Source organism: Uranotaenia lowii, chromosome 2 (assembly GCF_029784155.1).
Source record: "Uranotaenia lowii strain MFRU-FL chromosome 2, ASM2978415v1, whole genome shotgun sequence".
Taxonomy (NCBI): domain Eukaryota; kingdom Metazoa; phylum Arthropoda; class Insecta; order Diptera; family Culicidae; genus Uranotaenia; species Uranotaenia lowii.
The window spans coordinates 311958411-311972488 of NC_073692.1; the positions used below are offsets into that span (position 1 = coordinate 311958411).

Sequence of the window (14078 nt, forward strand, 5' to 3'; positions counted from 1 at the left end):
GGTCATGAACCCATTGGTGATTGTAAATTTCGAAAGGTTACTTGAGCAAAATGTTCAAACCAGATTTATGTCTATATACCATATCCTCATGTCAATGCAGGTAAACCCTTCTTCGTATTCTCCAACTCGTGTTTGTAGCCCAGACTACGATCATTCTTCTGTCCAGTTTGATTTGTCTATGCAGCAGGAAATTCGTGGAATCCCGGATCCGCATCGTCCTCTTCTGATTCCAAGAATTTTCGAAGCTAAATATAGACACGTCGATGCTGATAAAATGTACTTTACCGATGGATCACTTATAGAGGAAACAACAGGATTTGGAGTGTTCAACGAAATATCCAGCGCATCTCACAGTCTCCAGTCACCATGCTCTGTATATGTTGCAGAGTTAGCAGCTATTCACTGGGCTTTGAATAGTATCGCCACACGACCTATTGAACACTACTATATTATAACTGATAGTCTCAGCTCTGTTGAAGCAATCCGCTCTATAAAACCAGGAAAATTCACGCCGTACTTCCTCGAAATGATACGAGATATATTGACCACTTTATCAAGACGTTGCTTTTCTATCACCTTTATCTGGGTCCCCTCACATTGCTCAATAGCAGGCAATGAGAGGGCAGATTCCCTTGCAAAAGTGGGTGCGATGGAAGGCAACATTTACCAGCGTGAAATCGTATTCAACGAATTTTACTTCTTGGCTCGAAGAAACTCTCTTGTCAACTGGCAGCGTAGATGGGACGAGGATGAGTTGGGTCGGTGGTTCCACTCGATTATCCCAAAGGTAAGCCTTAAACCCTGGTTTAATAGATTGAACCTGACTCGGGATTTTATTCGTATATTTTCCCGTCTCATGTCCAATCATTATTCCATGAATGCGGTACTCTATCGTTTAAATATTGCTGGCAGCAATTTATGCGGATGTGGTCTAGGTTACCATGACATCGAGCATATTGTTTGGTCGTGTGAGGACCACCTATTCGCCAGAGCGAACTTTATAGATTCCCTTCGGGCCCGAGGAAAACCACCCGACGTTCCAGTGAGGGATGTATTAGGTATGATGGACTTGGACTATATGTTCGAGATATACCTTTTCCTAAAAGCTATCGATCTTCGACTATAATTCTCTTTATTTTCATATTTCCCTTTCTATCTTTCTTTTTCTTCAAAAAAAAAAAGTGAACTAGATCTAAGTACACAATTGTAATCAAACAAAACGAGTTTGGCTCCTTAAAGCCTAAAGGTATGAGCCGTTTCAAATAAATAATTTACAAAAAAAAAAAAAAATAGTGTGGACATTTCATCGTGGACACCCTTTATAGCTTCTAACTTAAGCTTTCTTGAACACTTTGTGATTTTTTTTAGCAATTCGTAGCTGATCTACAGTTTTTTATCCAAAGCATGACTTTGAATAACGGAAAACTGAAGCCACGTAGCTTATTATTGAATGAGAAACATATTTGATTTATACTACAAGGTTTCCAAAATTGTGGATTTTGTAAAAAATCGGTTGAAAAACAATAGTTTAAGCAAAGAGCGCCAAACTGACACCTAATGTCTGGTTGGGGAGTTTTTTTTCCTGGGCTTTCAGGGTGCGTCCATAAAAAAAGTTATGATGCAAAATTAAAGGTTCCAAGAATTCATTGAGGTTCCCCGAAGAATTTTTTTTTATTTCGATGCACCCGAATTAAGTTACAAGCCGCCAAACTTCCAATAGTGTCATATTGACACGCAAGAGCGGATTAGGCTTGAGTTTGTCATAGAAATTTTGAAGAAAACACCAACTCTAGAAATTAAAAATTCTTTTCTACGAATCCTTGTCAAAGGACTTTGCAGTACGCCGTTGTTTATCAAGGACATGTTGTTTTGGCTGTAATGTAATTTAGTACGCATAAAACAGAAAAAACATTTTACTGTTGCCATCGCGAAAAAAGAAGATTAAATCTTGTTAGCCGATAGCTAATTGAATAGGTTGTGCTTTCTGAAAATGATGAAAAAAATATGTAGGTAAATCCAAAAATAAACTTTTTTTTTCTAATCTACATATCACCTAGTTTCCATTTTAAGCGTCACCCGCATAAATGAGGATTGTATCCAAACGATTTCTTAAATAGTCAATCGACGATTTGATAAAGCGTAAAAAAACGTTTAGTAAACGATTATTTAAACCGTGAGATTAATTGGCTGAATCGTGAATTCCAAATTCACAGTGTTTTTAATATGTCGTTAGGTTATGTAATTGTTAAAAACCGTTAAAACATTTGTATGGGAGAACTTTTCTTCAAACCGTTTGGTAAAGGTTGAAGAACCGATTGTGCGTAGCATATTTAGAACATCGAACTGTAATTGTTAAAGTTATTTTATAGAGCTTTCATACCTAACACGTTTACATTAATAGTTCTGTTACGATTTGACTTTTACTTCAATCAAACGTTATGCAAACAGTTTTGGGAACCGTTCGTGAAAAGAGCACGCACACAAACGCAAATATTTTTCGTAACGCATATAAGGAATTTTTCGGATAAGAATTTGAAATTATGAATTTCATTTTTTTATTGAATAATTTATTAACATTACCAACTCACTTGTTCACCTGACCATTTTTGTTTTCCTCTTGTTGACGTTTCAACTAGCACGACCTGTTGTAAGTTACGGCACTGGTTCCGGTGTCAGCGCCATTCCTGTGCGTAGATGATCGGTACAGATTTTCGTCTGCATCGATGGAGTTGCCGGAATGAACAGCAATCTATAATTTCCACCAAGAAGGAAGGGTCCGAAGCTGAAGTAATCCATAAGTCTCCGTTTTCTTAGTACGGAGTATTGGGGGGTTCCAGTAGCATAACCTGAAACATATAAGTATCCGGATAATCGGATGTTTTTTTTTAAGAATTTTAATTTTACATACCTGCATTGCATTCATTTAAATTTGAATGCCCTGGGGTGCTAATTTCACCTGCTCCAGCAGATTCAGCTCCGAATATCCACGCCAAGACGCCAATCGATAAGAATTATTTAGCAAAAAAAATCAACCCGCGCGCGCAACAAAACAAAATAACTGCTTGCGGCAGTGGTGCCAGGTTAAGTGTTTTATCAATATTTGTACAGATATAAATTAGAATGCAAAATTTAAATGTAATCTTTTTAGATGAGCAGGATTATTTTATATTTGTTAGTTAAAGTTCATAATGTTATGGACATATAATAAGCTATAAATTCAATTATGAATGAATCAATTCAAATCAAAATTAAAAAACGAGAATTGTATACGCAATGTGAACGCAAATTCAATGTTTCTATGTCGCTTGCATCTATGCTAAATGACATAGGATACAAAGTTCTCGCAAATATCTTTAAAAAACGCTTGCTGTCGATAACAGCAACCAGAACAACAAACAACATTGATATTCCGAGCTGTACCCCCAACTGGAGAGAAAAATCAGATGTAATGTAATGACTGGAATTTACGACTAGACTATTAAAATGCTTGCTCACATGATTTTCATGATGCATGTTTGATTCTTTTAGACTCGTTGTTTTGTACTAATTAAATAAAATGTAGAATAATGTGCATTTTCTAGGAGAGATCGGAAGGATATTATCATAAATGTGTACGGATATTGTGCGAAATCATCTGGCATCTCTGATCGGCGTTTCGTTCATTTTTGACGTAAATATGGCAGAAGAAATGGACGATATGGGTAACGATTAGAGATCATTTTGACGATTAGAGAAATATTGAAGGAAATCGTTCTTACCATTCTTTTACCTTTCTAGATACCATCACTTTTTACGTGAACGTTCATGTTTTGTTTTTATCGTTCTCGAGGTAAAGTTTTATAGAACAGCTACGTTTACAGAGACAATCACTATTTCTGAAGCCGTGGATGTATAGTATGGACTGTTTCAGATATAGTTTTTTAGTATGCGGGCAGCTTCTCACAGCGATTAAAACACTACAAAGAAAAATCCAAAATTGAAGTTGTTTGTAAAATCGGCAGCTTAGTGTAGTTGTGGGTGGTCATTGTTTTGGTTTTCCGGCACTCTGCATGTTTAAATCATCTCTTTAGTAAATCATTTGTAGAATAATCGATTCGGATAAATTTCTGCACCAAGGTAAGTTGTTACATCACTTATTAGGTTGGGCACACTAAACAATAGTATTGTACTCAGGCGATGCTTTTCAAATTAATTCCTCGTCGAAGCTTCTCAACAACCACCCACAATGCGAAGTCATTCGCCAAATGGCACCGTGGGCTATGGCAATCCAAAGGGTCCAGCGAACCCCCTTATGATCATGTAACACAGGTCGGGGATCCGGTGCTGCGGCGCAAAGCCGATCCGGTACCCTCGGACATGGTTACTTCACCGGAGGTTAAATTTCTGGTTAAAAATATGATCGACGTCATGCGAAAGTATAAGCTGGTCGGACTGGCCGCCCCTCAGATCGGTATATCGTTGCGGATTTTGGTGATGGAGTTCGACGATAGATCTTTGAGTCAGTACACTGACGCTGAGCGAAAAATCAAGGAAATGCAGAAACTGCCGTTAACTGTAAGTTGGTTTGATTAATATTGAGTAGATTTATAATCTAAGATTTTTTTCTAGGTATTCATTAATCCTGAACTGAAGGTAACCAAATTTGAGAAGAAAAGTTTCATTGAAGGATGTGGCAGTGTCAAGGGATACAATGGAGAAGTTGCTCGGTATGTTGAGGTTTTGTTGAGTGGACTAGATCAGGAGGGCAGCAGTAAGGAGTTGATCCTAAACGGATGGAATGCTCGAATAGCTCAGCATGAAATGGATCATCTCAATGGAATCATCTACACCGACATAATGAAACGTGATACCTTTTCATGCAGCATCTGGCACTCCATTAACGAACACAACGGAAGAGTTAGACTCTCTTTTCACGAGTGATGAAGAAAGAACCAAAATATTTTAAGTAGATAGTGTTTAAAAATGAAAAATCTCGAAAGTTATTAGAACGAAAACGCCCTTAACATTCATAAATATGTTAGAAATCTGAAGAGGTTCAATTAATGTTTCTTAAATATTTATACGATGTTTATGTTGTCCATATCACATTAATCCGTTCTTTTAGTACCGGAGGTACTATGTACGTTATGCTAGAAATTTCTATCAAAATATTTTATTTTTCAGAATAACATTGAAATCTCATGTTAGTAAAATCGAGCAGCCACTGTTGCTAGCACGTGCTTCTGGAACGTCAAAAGTGGGAAGCAAATTGTAAACATCAGGAAAGCCGAAGCAAGCGCTTCCTCATATCATTCCAAAAATCATTAAATTTCGTGTGAATTATGAGTGCAACACGGTTTCTGCAACTACAAAAATTGGCCAGGCCTGTCCTGGCACACAGGAACAAGTTGGCCAATGTTTCGACTCAAGCTTACCGTCTCCTGAACGTTCGCGGTAAGAAGCTTCCCGGTGTACTTCTCGTGTTGGTGTTACGCAATGCGTGATTGATTATTTTAATTTTTCCTTAATTTCCTTGTTGCTAGCTCAAGCTTTGAGTGCGGCTCGCTGTTTTAGTTCCGCGGCGGCCGAAGAGAAAACCGGGTTCCACTCGATCATCCGAGATTCGGAAAAGCCGGTCGGAGCTAGTGATAAGCATGAATTCCAGGCTGAAACTCGAATGTTGTTGGACATCGTCGCTCGATCGCTCTATTCCGATAAGGAAGTGTTTGTTCGAGAACTTATCTCCAATGCCAGTGATGCTTTGGAAAAGTTTAGGTACACAATCCATACTGCTGGAGAGGGGGAGAAGAACTTTGTTGATGCGGATCGTTCCTTGGAGATTCACATCGGAACGAATAAGCAGGATCGTTTGCTTACTATTCAGGATACCGGTATCGGAATGACAAAGGAAGAGTTAATCGCTAACTTGGGAACCATTGCTCGGTCTGGATCTAAACACTTCATGGAACAAATCAAGGATAAAGGTGCTAGCGCCGAAAATGCCCAGAATATTATCGGTAAGAATATCAAAACGTTAATTTCAAGTACAAATAATAATAAATCATAATTTTTTCAGGTCAATTTGGTGTCGGTTTCTACTCGGCTTTCATGGTGGCGGATCGCGTGGACGTATACACCAAATCCTCCCAACAGGATTCCATCGGCTACAAATGGTCCTCGGATGGCTCCGGAAACTTTGAAATTCAGGAAGCGGAAAACGTTCGCGTAGGAACCAAGATCGTCATTCATCTGAAGACCGATTGCCGTGAATTCGCCGACGAGGATCGCATTCGGGAGGTAATACGAAAGTACAGCAACTTTGTGGGAAGCCCCATCTATCTGAACGGTAAACAAGCTAACCAGATTCAACCGATTTGGCTGATGGAACCGAAAGAAGTGAATCAGGATCAGCATAACGAGTTTTATCGTTTCGTCGGAAACACCTTTGATATTCCTCGATTTACGTTACACTACAAGACAGATGTTCCGCTGAGCATTAGGGCTTTGCTGTACTTCCCCGAGGGCAAACCTGGTCTGTTTGAAATGTCACGCGACGCCGACATCGGAGTAGCCCTCTACACCAGAAAGGTGTTGATCCAATCTAAGACAGAGAACCTTCTACCAAAATGGCTACGTTTCGTGAAGGGCGTTGTCGATTCCGAAGATATTCCACTTAATCTTAGTCGTGAATTGCTACAGAACAGTGCACTGATTCGTAAACTAAGAACTGTTCTCACCAATCGAGTTCTTCGATTCCTGCACGATCGTTCCGTGAAGGAACCAGAAAATTATGATAAATTCTACAAGGACTACGGTCTATTCCTGAAAGAAGGAATTGTTACCAGCCAAGAACCGCAGGAAAAGGAAGAAATTGCTAAATTACTTCGATTTGAAACTAGCAAACAAGCTGACAAGACGGTTAGTCTCCCGGAATATTGCAATCAACAGCAAGAAGGTCAGACTGATATTTACTACCTAGCCGCTCCAAACCGAACGCTTGCCGAAGCATCGCCCTATTACGAATCCCTCAAAAAGAAGGGTCTTGAAGTGTTGTTCTGCTACGAGGCTTACGATGAACTTGTACTGATGCAATTAGGAACATTCTTAGGCAAAAATTTAGTTTCCGTAGAAAAAGAAATGCGTCGCTCGGATAAAACTGACCAATCAGAAGATCAAATGATTGAAGGATCCCTACTGAAGCAACAAACCGACGATTTAGTTTCATGGATTAAACAAAAACTAACCGGCAAAGTAGCAAACGTGAAGACAACCACCAAACTCGATTCTCACCCCTGTGTGGTAACGGTTGAGGAAATGGCCGCCGCTCGACACTTCATCAAAACCCAGAGCCATAACATGAGCGAAGAAAACCGATACGCGCTGCTCCAACCGCAGCTGGAGATCAACCCGAAGTAAGTTGTAAAAATTTAGATTTCAAAGAAACATTTTTTTTATTTTGATTTTTTTTTCTAGGCACCCAATCATCAAGAAGTTGCACAAGCTGAGCAGTTCCGATCCGGAGCTGGCTGATCTGTTGGCCAAACAACTGTTCTCGAATGCTATGGTCGGTGCTGGGTTGGTTGAAGACCCGCGGATGCTGTTGACCAGCATGAATGAGCTACTGGAGAAGGTTCTGGATAAGCATTAGACTGGCGGAAGTCTGTGCGATTTAATTAGGGTACTGTAAGTATAATTATATGTGTAAGTATTCGTTTACTCATCTTTTGAACTGATGGAAAATTACGTAGATTGCTGCGCGTGTCTACTGCTTAAAATAAATAACATGGTTAAAACATCGTCAGTCGAACGTTTGATGGATGTCAGAATATTGAGAATGCCTTATTGTAAGTAAAAGTTTTCAGACAATTTCAAATTTGAGCCTTACATTAGGAACAAGCTGTTTTCACATTCCTTTCTTTACTGATAAGTCAATCGACGCTACGTTTTCTCGTCGTGAGGAATGAAATGTGAAGTCTTATTCTCTGAGTCACGTGACGTAACACGCTAAATTTCAGCCCAAACTCCTGCTCCTTGTAGAAAAAGTCAGTTTTTTATGGGCTCCAATTGGTTCTCGAAGCTCATTGGAACTGACTTACTTTGCTAAAAAGCCATTATAGAAGTCAGACATAAGAGGAAGAATTTGGCGAGTCACAGCAGAATAATGCTTATTGGATGGTGTTCTGGAATGAACGAGGCTCTCTGAACCACCCTAAATTAAGAAAAGGCCCAGTAGCAACACGGCGATGCTGCGCGCATTAACTGCGGTAATGTGTGCCAAAAATCATCGGTTTTCCTCGGGCACAAAGAGGTTTTTCCGGAGAATTGAGCCAACGTCGATCCTTGTTTCGGTCTCTTTTCCCATCCAACCACCATCGGAGACAGATCATCACGGTAACAAGTCGGAGACCCGAGCGCCAGCGCCAGAGGCCAGCATGGTCATAGTCAGAGGCCCAGAGAGGCCAGAGTTTGTGTCGGAACAATTGTATTGTAGTTCTAAGTTCGGTAATATACAGTCCACTTAATTGTTTGTAATGTTTCGGAATGAGTGCGTTAGTTTGTTTCGTAAAGAAAATCTGGGCGATCTTGAAAGGATGGATTGATCCCTATTGAATCAATGGATCGACAATGGATCAGCTGACGCTATCTCACCAATACATAAATCGAACAATGTCCACAGCGTGGAAAACTACCGTCCTATTTCGATTTTGAACTCCTTCTCGAAGATGTTTGAAGTCTTGGATTCGCCCTTCGTTCCGCATAAAATACTTATTGGAAAGCTGGATCGTATAGGTTTTCCTGATTGGGCACTTGACTGGATTGCGTCGTACCTCAATGACCGTCATGCTTTAACAAAAGTCAACAGGTCACGTTCGAGAGCATTTGCCATCCCGTCAGGTGTACCTCAAGGAAGCCATCTCGGGCCTCTTCTCTTCATGATCTTCGTTAACGACCTCTGTGCAACTCTTCAATCCGCAACGCTAATGTATGCCAACGATCTGAAGCTTATTCGAAAGATTGTCGGTACTGTCGACTGTCTCGACTTTCAGGCTGACATTGCCACGTTAGAAAGCTGGTGCCGAGTGAACGGAATGGCAACTCTGGCAACACTGTGGTCTATTGGTTGCTAACTTTTTACTACGTGCCATTTATTCGAAAAAAAACAGTTGTCAAAGGTTTCGATTAATACCCAAGATTTGCCGAATAAGGCTGCGGAATAAGGCTTGGATACTCTGGAGCTGTTTGCAGTAAAAATAAGTTGATATCTGTGCAGAAAACCTGTTTCATCCAAACCATCACCAATACTAGCCGTCAACATTTATAGCAAGCGTGAGACGTGAGCTAGTCATCTGACATCTATTGTCACGCTAATACTTCGAGTGTCTTTAGTCATCATAACAGTCGTGAACCGTGAGACATTGTGCCAATCACCATGGAAGATGATGATGACATAATGATTTGCACCATCTGTGAGAAAGCCGAAATCGATGTAAACAAAGGCATTGAGTGTTCTTACTGCAATCAGTTCAATCATTTCAAATGCAAGCGGATTATTGGAATCGCTAAACGAAAAATTCGTTCCAAACCATATTTTTGTTCAGCTACTTGCCAGGAGATGCATCAGCGGTCGTCAAAGGAGCTCAACAGCCAGTCTACGGATCAATTACATCAACTGCTCGTAGAAATGAAAGCCCTTCGTCAAGAAAATGCATCGTCACGTGAATCTATGGAAACTGCCATCAAGGAGATTCAAAACAGTCAGGCATATCTCTCGGATACATTCGACGATATTCTTCATGAAATCAAGGAGCTGAAACATGACCACACGGCAATGCGCTCGGACCTAGATGACGTCGAACGCAAGTGCAACAGCATCAACTCGGATGTTGAGCGCCTGGAGTGTGAGGTAGATAGGCTCAACCGAGCCGCTTTGTCACGTAACGCAATTTTTTTTGGGAGTACCAGTCCTGAAAGATGAATTGCTTCCCGAAGTCATACGCAACGTCTGCAGTGGTTTAGGACTAGACCTGTCAACGGATGCTCTAGAAGAAGTAAGGCGACTAAAGGACTCAAGGATCGAAAATACTCACACACCGATTAAAGTTGTTTTCAAGGAAGTGAATCCTAAAGAGCTTCTTTTAGAAAAAAAACGTAACCACGGCCAACTAGCTGTTAGTTCGCTGGGTGGAGCTTTTAGTGAAAAGTCAGGATACATAACAATCCGTGATGAGATGACTGCGTATGGTATGGCTCTTCTGCGTGACGTTCGTGAATCACAGGATATACTCAAGCTGAAGTATGTATGGCCAGGGAGAAACGGAGTAGTTTTGGTTAAGCGTGATCAGAACTCGAAAATTGAAACCATGCGCAATCGTACTGATGTGAAAAATCTAGTTGAAGGAGCATCTAAACGGCGTCTCGAGATATCCACGTCTTCAGCAATGTCTTCTTCCATTCAAGAGCCATCACCCAAGCGTCGTCAGCGTCTTCACAAATAACAAAACTAAATCAATATGTTTACTCAGAATATGAACGATACTACTTTTAAAAACTATTCTTACAATTGTATCCAAGATTTGTTAAATAATAAACTTAATTTTCCATCAACATTTCGTATTTTACACTGGAATATACGTGGGATGAATAACATCGAAAAATTTGATTTCGTTAAAGAGTTTTTGGATCGATACGAAAATAATGTCGATGTGTTGGTCATTGGCGAAACTTGGTTGAAGCAGTCCGTAGTTAATTTGTACAACCTAGATGGTTATCAAGCTATATTCTCCTGTCGGCAATCCTCCCACGGTGGGTTAGTAGTATATGTCCGGAACAACATAGACTTCATTGTGACGAAAGTAGAGGAAGATGACGGGTTGCATTACATTCAACTGAAGCTGTTAATCAAAGGGAAATATATCGACTTTCATGCTGTATATAGGCCTCCCAATTATGCTGTAGCCAACCTTTTCAATAAACTTGAAAACAATCTTGCGAGTAGAAAATGTGACCAAAATACTGTTATTGTGGGCGATATGAATGTTGCAACTAACCTATCATCCAACCCTGTTGTGGAAGAATACACTCGACTTCTAAGTTCTTTCAATCTTGAAGTGACCAATAATGTTACGACAAGATCCAGCAGTAACAATATCTTAGACCACACCATCTGCTCAAAATCTATGTTATCATCAATGATGAATGAGACAGTTTTTACTGATGTAAGCGACCACAGCATAATTCTATCAACTTTCAACTGCAAACATAGCTCGAAAAACCAAGTACTTTCAAAAGAAGTTATAAACTATCAAAAACTCAATGATTTGTTGACATCCGTCCTTGCCAATATTCCAACAACACTAAGTGGTGAAGGAAAGCTCGAATACGTTCTTCAAAAATATAAAGAAATCCGGCAAAACTGCACAAAAACTGTTAATATTCAAGCTAGTATAAAAGGACATTGTCCATGGATGACTGTAAATCTGTGGCAACTAATCAGAAACAAAGATAATCTACTTAAACGTTGTAAACGCAATCCAACCGACACTCACTCCAAAGAACTATTCAAACATGTCTCACAAAAACTGCAGCGTGAAAAGGCAATCTGTAAAAAAAACTATTATCATCAGCTCCTCGGTAATGCATCGCAGAAAGAATCTTGGCAGCTCATCAATGATGTGCTAGGAAATAAGAAAAAATCTTCAATTATCACATTGAGAACACCGAATGCAGAAGTGAATGATGGGAATGTTGTTAGTAATTTACTAAATAATTTTTTCTGCTCAATGGGATCCAACGTAGCAAGCACGCTGAAAAGTGATAGAAACATTTTCAAGTTTGGAACCCTTCCCAACAATGATTGTTCTATGTTTTTGAAAAGAACATCTGCCCAGGAAATAATAATACTGATTGCGAAATTAGACAATAAAAAATCACCTGGACTTGATGCTGTAAGCCCTGACACAATAAAGAAACATCATCTAGCCTTTGCAAAACTTTTAGAAAATGTGTTCAATGAAATGATTGATACAGGTCGATATCCAGATTGCTTGATTGCTCCAGGTTGTTCCTATATTCAAATCTGGAGATTCAATGGACTTGAATAACTATAGGCCAATATCACTGTTATCAATCTTGAACAAGATTCTGGAACAATTATTAGCTACGAGGATAATGGAATACCTTATCCGATTCAACTTGTTGTCAAAGCATCAGTATGGATTCAGACGAGGGTACAGCACTCTCTCCGCCACATGTGAGCTGACTGAAGATATCTACAAGGCAATCGATGGAAAAATGTTAGCCGGAGCTCTCTTTTTGGATCTTCAAAAGGCCTTCGATACTGTTAATCATGGACTGCTGCTGCAAAAACTTCAGTGCTATGGAATAAGAGGAAAAGCTCTCGAAATATTAACCAACTATTTAGAAAATCGATGGCAATGTGTATCAGCAAATGGAAAAATAAGCGAATTACTATCTATTCACACTGGTGTTCCTCAGGGTAGTGTACTGGGCCCCCTCTTGTTCTTGATATTTATTGATGATTTATCACGCCTCAAGCTGATTGGCCAAATACGTTTCTTCGCCGATGATACAACTATTTCATACAGTAATCCTAACTGTGAAAGAATAAGAGAACACATGGAACAGGATTTGACTGTGCTCAAGGAATACTTCGATTCGAATTTACTATCTCTAAATCTGAGCAAAACGACGTATATGATCTTCCGCTCATCCAGGCGTCCAGAGTCCGACTTTATGAGCATTCCTGTGGGAAACTCTCAAGTCAATCAAGTCCTATCGTGTAAATATCTTGGCCTCGTTATTGACACCACGCTGAGCTGGGAATTTCATCTCGACCTACTTAAAAAGAAAATTGCTCCTATATGTGGAATATTTCGGAAAATATCTTCATATGTTCCTGTGTCTTGGCTAAAAAAACTGTACTTCTCTCTGGTACACTCTAGATTACAATATCTTGTATCAGTTTGGGGAAATGCAAGCAAATCTAGACTGCGTGAACTCCAGATCCTCCAAAATCGATGCTTGAAGGCAGTGTTTAGAAAACCTCATCTGTTCCCGACAATATCGCTCTACCACAACGAGAAGGACTCGTTTCTTCCAATCAGAGGACTTTTTGAATTTCAAACAATTGCTCATATGCATTCTATAGCGTCAGGACAAATCATTCAACCCAGTGTATCGGTACAACTAACTGGATCAAGCAGAGCAACAAGACAAGCTGGTCGACTAGCAATTCAGAGATCTAACTCTGAGTTTGGAAAGAAAAGGTTCAGCCTGATAGGTGCTAGGCTCTACAACAGTATCCCAGCCACCATTAAATCTTGCCCTTCATCAAACTTCAAACATCGCCTGAAACTCCACCTCAAGAGCAACGTTGAAAGACTATTGGCCTAAAATCTGTTTTGCTATTTTCTTTTAACATTCGCTTTCAGCCACCTCCGCCACCACCTCCGCCAACCGCCTCCAACCACAGCCTCCACCCACCGCTACCACCAACTGCCATCACCACCGCCCAACTGCTCATTTCATCGCCAACACCACCAGCCACCGCCAAAAACCCACGATTAGAAATCGCTGCAGAATCAACTATTCAAACTAACGATATCAAACACAAATGAAGTGAAAAAAAAATAGAAAAAAAACTGTTGAAAATTGTAAAGTGAAAATTATAACATACAGTAATAAGTTAGCCACCAATTAACTATCATAACAACCCCTTAAAAGAACAATATGTTCACTGGGAATGTTAGAAATCATCAAGTGAATTCAAATAAAGAAATTATTATTATTATTATTAATGCAGGCCAATGCTAAAAAGCTTTGACTACAGCTGAGCAGCTTTGACTACCAACTATCAGATTTCTGCTTGGAAAATGTAAAGTTTATTCTTGACCTAGGAGTGAGAATTGATTGCTTACTTACTTTTTCCGAACACACTGCGTTTACCTCTTCAAAAGGATTTGCTGCATTCGGGTTTCTGCGCCGGAACACCAAAGGTTTCGACGACGTGTACGCACTGAAAGCCATTTATTGTTCTTCGTTTAGTAGCATCCTGGAGTATGCCGTCCAATGGCCTCCTA

At 39.9% G+C, this 14078-nt stretch overlaps 2 protein-coding genes across 3 annotated transcripts; both read left to right on the forward strand.

Moving 5' to 3' along the window:
• Window positions 1-4006: 4006 nt before the first annotated feature.
• Window positions 4007-4970, forward strand: LOC129748219 (peptide deformylase, mitochondrial-like). The gene is made up of 3 exons (XM_055742735.1): window positions 4007-4116; window positions 4174-4554; window positions 4609-4970. Exons 2-3 carry the CDS (start codon window positions 4177-4179, stop codon window positions 4918-4920), a joined length of 690 nt encoding a protein of 229 aa, XP_055598710.1. The 5' UTR covers window positions 4007-4116; window positions 4174-4176; the 3' UTR covers window positions 4921-4970.
• Window positions 4971-5223: 253 nt separating this feature from the next.
• LOC129745246 (heat shock protein 75 kDa, mitochondrial) lies at window positions 5224-13677 on the forward strand. 2 transcript variants are annotated; one of them, XM_055738195.1, is made up of 5 exons: window positions 5224-5433; window positions 5523-5996; window positions 6056-7391; window positions 7453-7662; window positions 13431-13677. In XM_055738195.1, exons 1-4 carry the CDS (start codon window positions 5322-5324, stop codon window positions 7625-7627), a joined length of 2097 nt encoding a protein of 698 aa, XP_055594170.1. In that variant the 5' UTR covers window positions 5224-5321; the 3' UTR covers window positions 7628-7662; window positions 13431-13677. The 2 variants fall into 2 exon arrangements, with proteins under 2 accessions (XP_055594170.1, XP_055594168.1); XM_055738193.1 differs by lacking the exon at window positions 13431-13677 and having other exon boundaries at window positions 7453-7772.
• Window positions 13678-14078: the final 401 nt, after the last annotated feature.

Coding starts and splice junctions, on each gene's coding strand:
- LOC129748219 (XM_055742735.1), top strand. CDS start 4,177: ATGCTTTTCAAATTAATTCCTCGTCGAAGCTTCTCAACAACCACCCAC. Junction 4,555..4,608: donor TGCAGAAACTGCCGTTAACT/GTAAGTTGGTTT, acceptor ATTTTTTTCTAG/GTATTCATTAATCCTGAACT.
- LOC129745246 (XM_055738195.1), top strand. CDS start 5,322: ATGAGTGCAACACGGTTTCTGCAACTACAAAAATTGGCCAGGCCTGTC. Junction 5,434..5,522: donor CCGTCTCCTGAACGTTCGCG/GTAAGAAGCTTC, acceptor CCTTGTTGCTAG/CTCAAGCTTTGAGTGCGGCT. Junction 7,392..7,452: donor CAGCTGGAGATCAACCCGAA/GTAAGTTGTAAA, acceptor TTTTTTTTCTAG/GCACCCAATCATCAAGAAGT.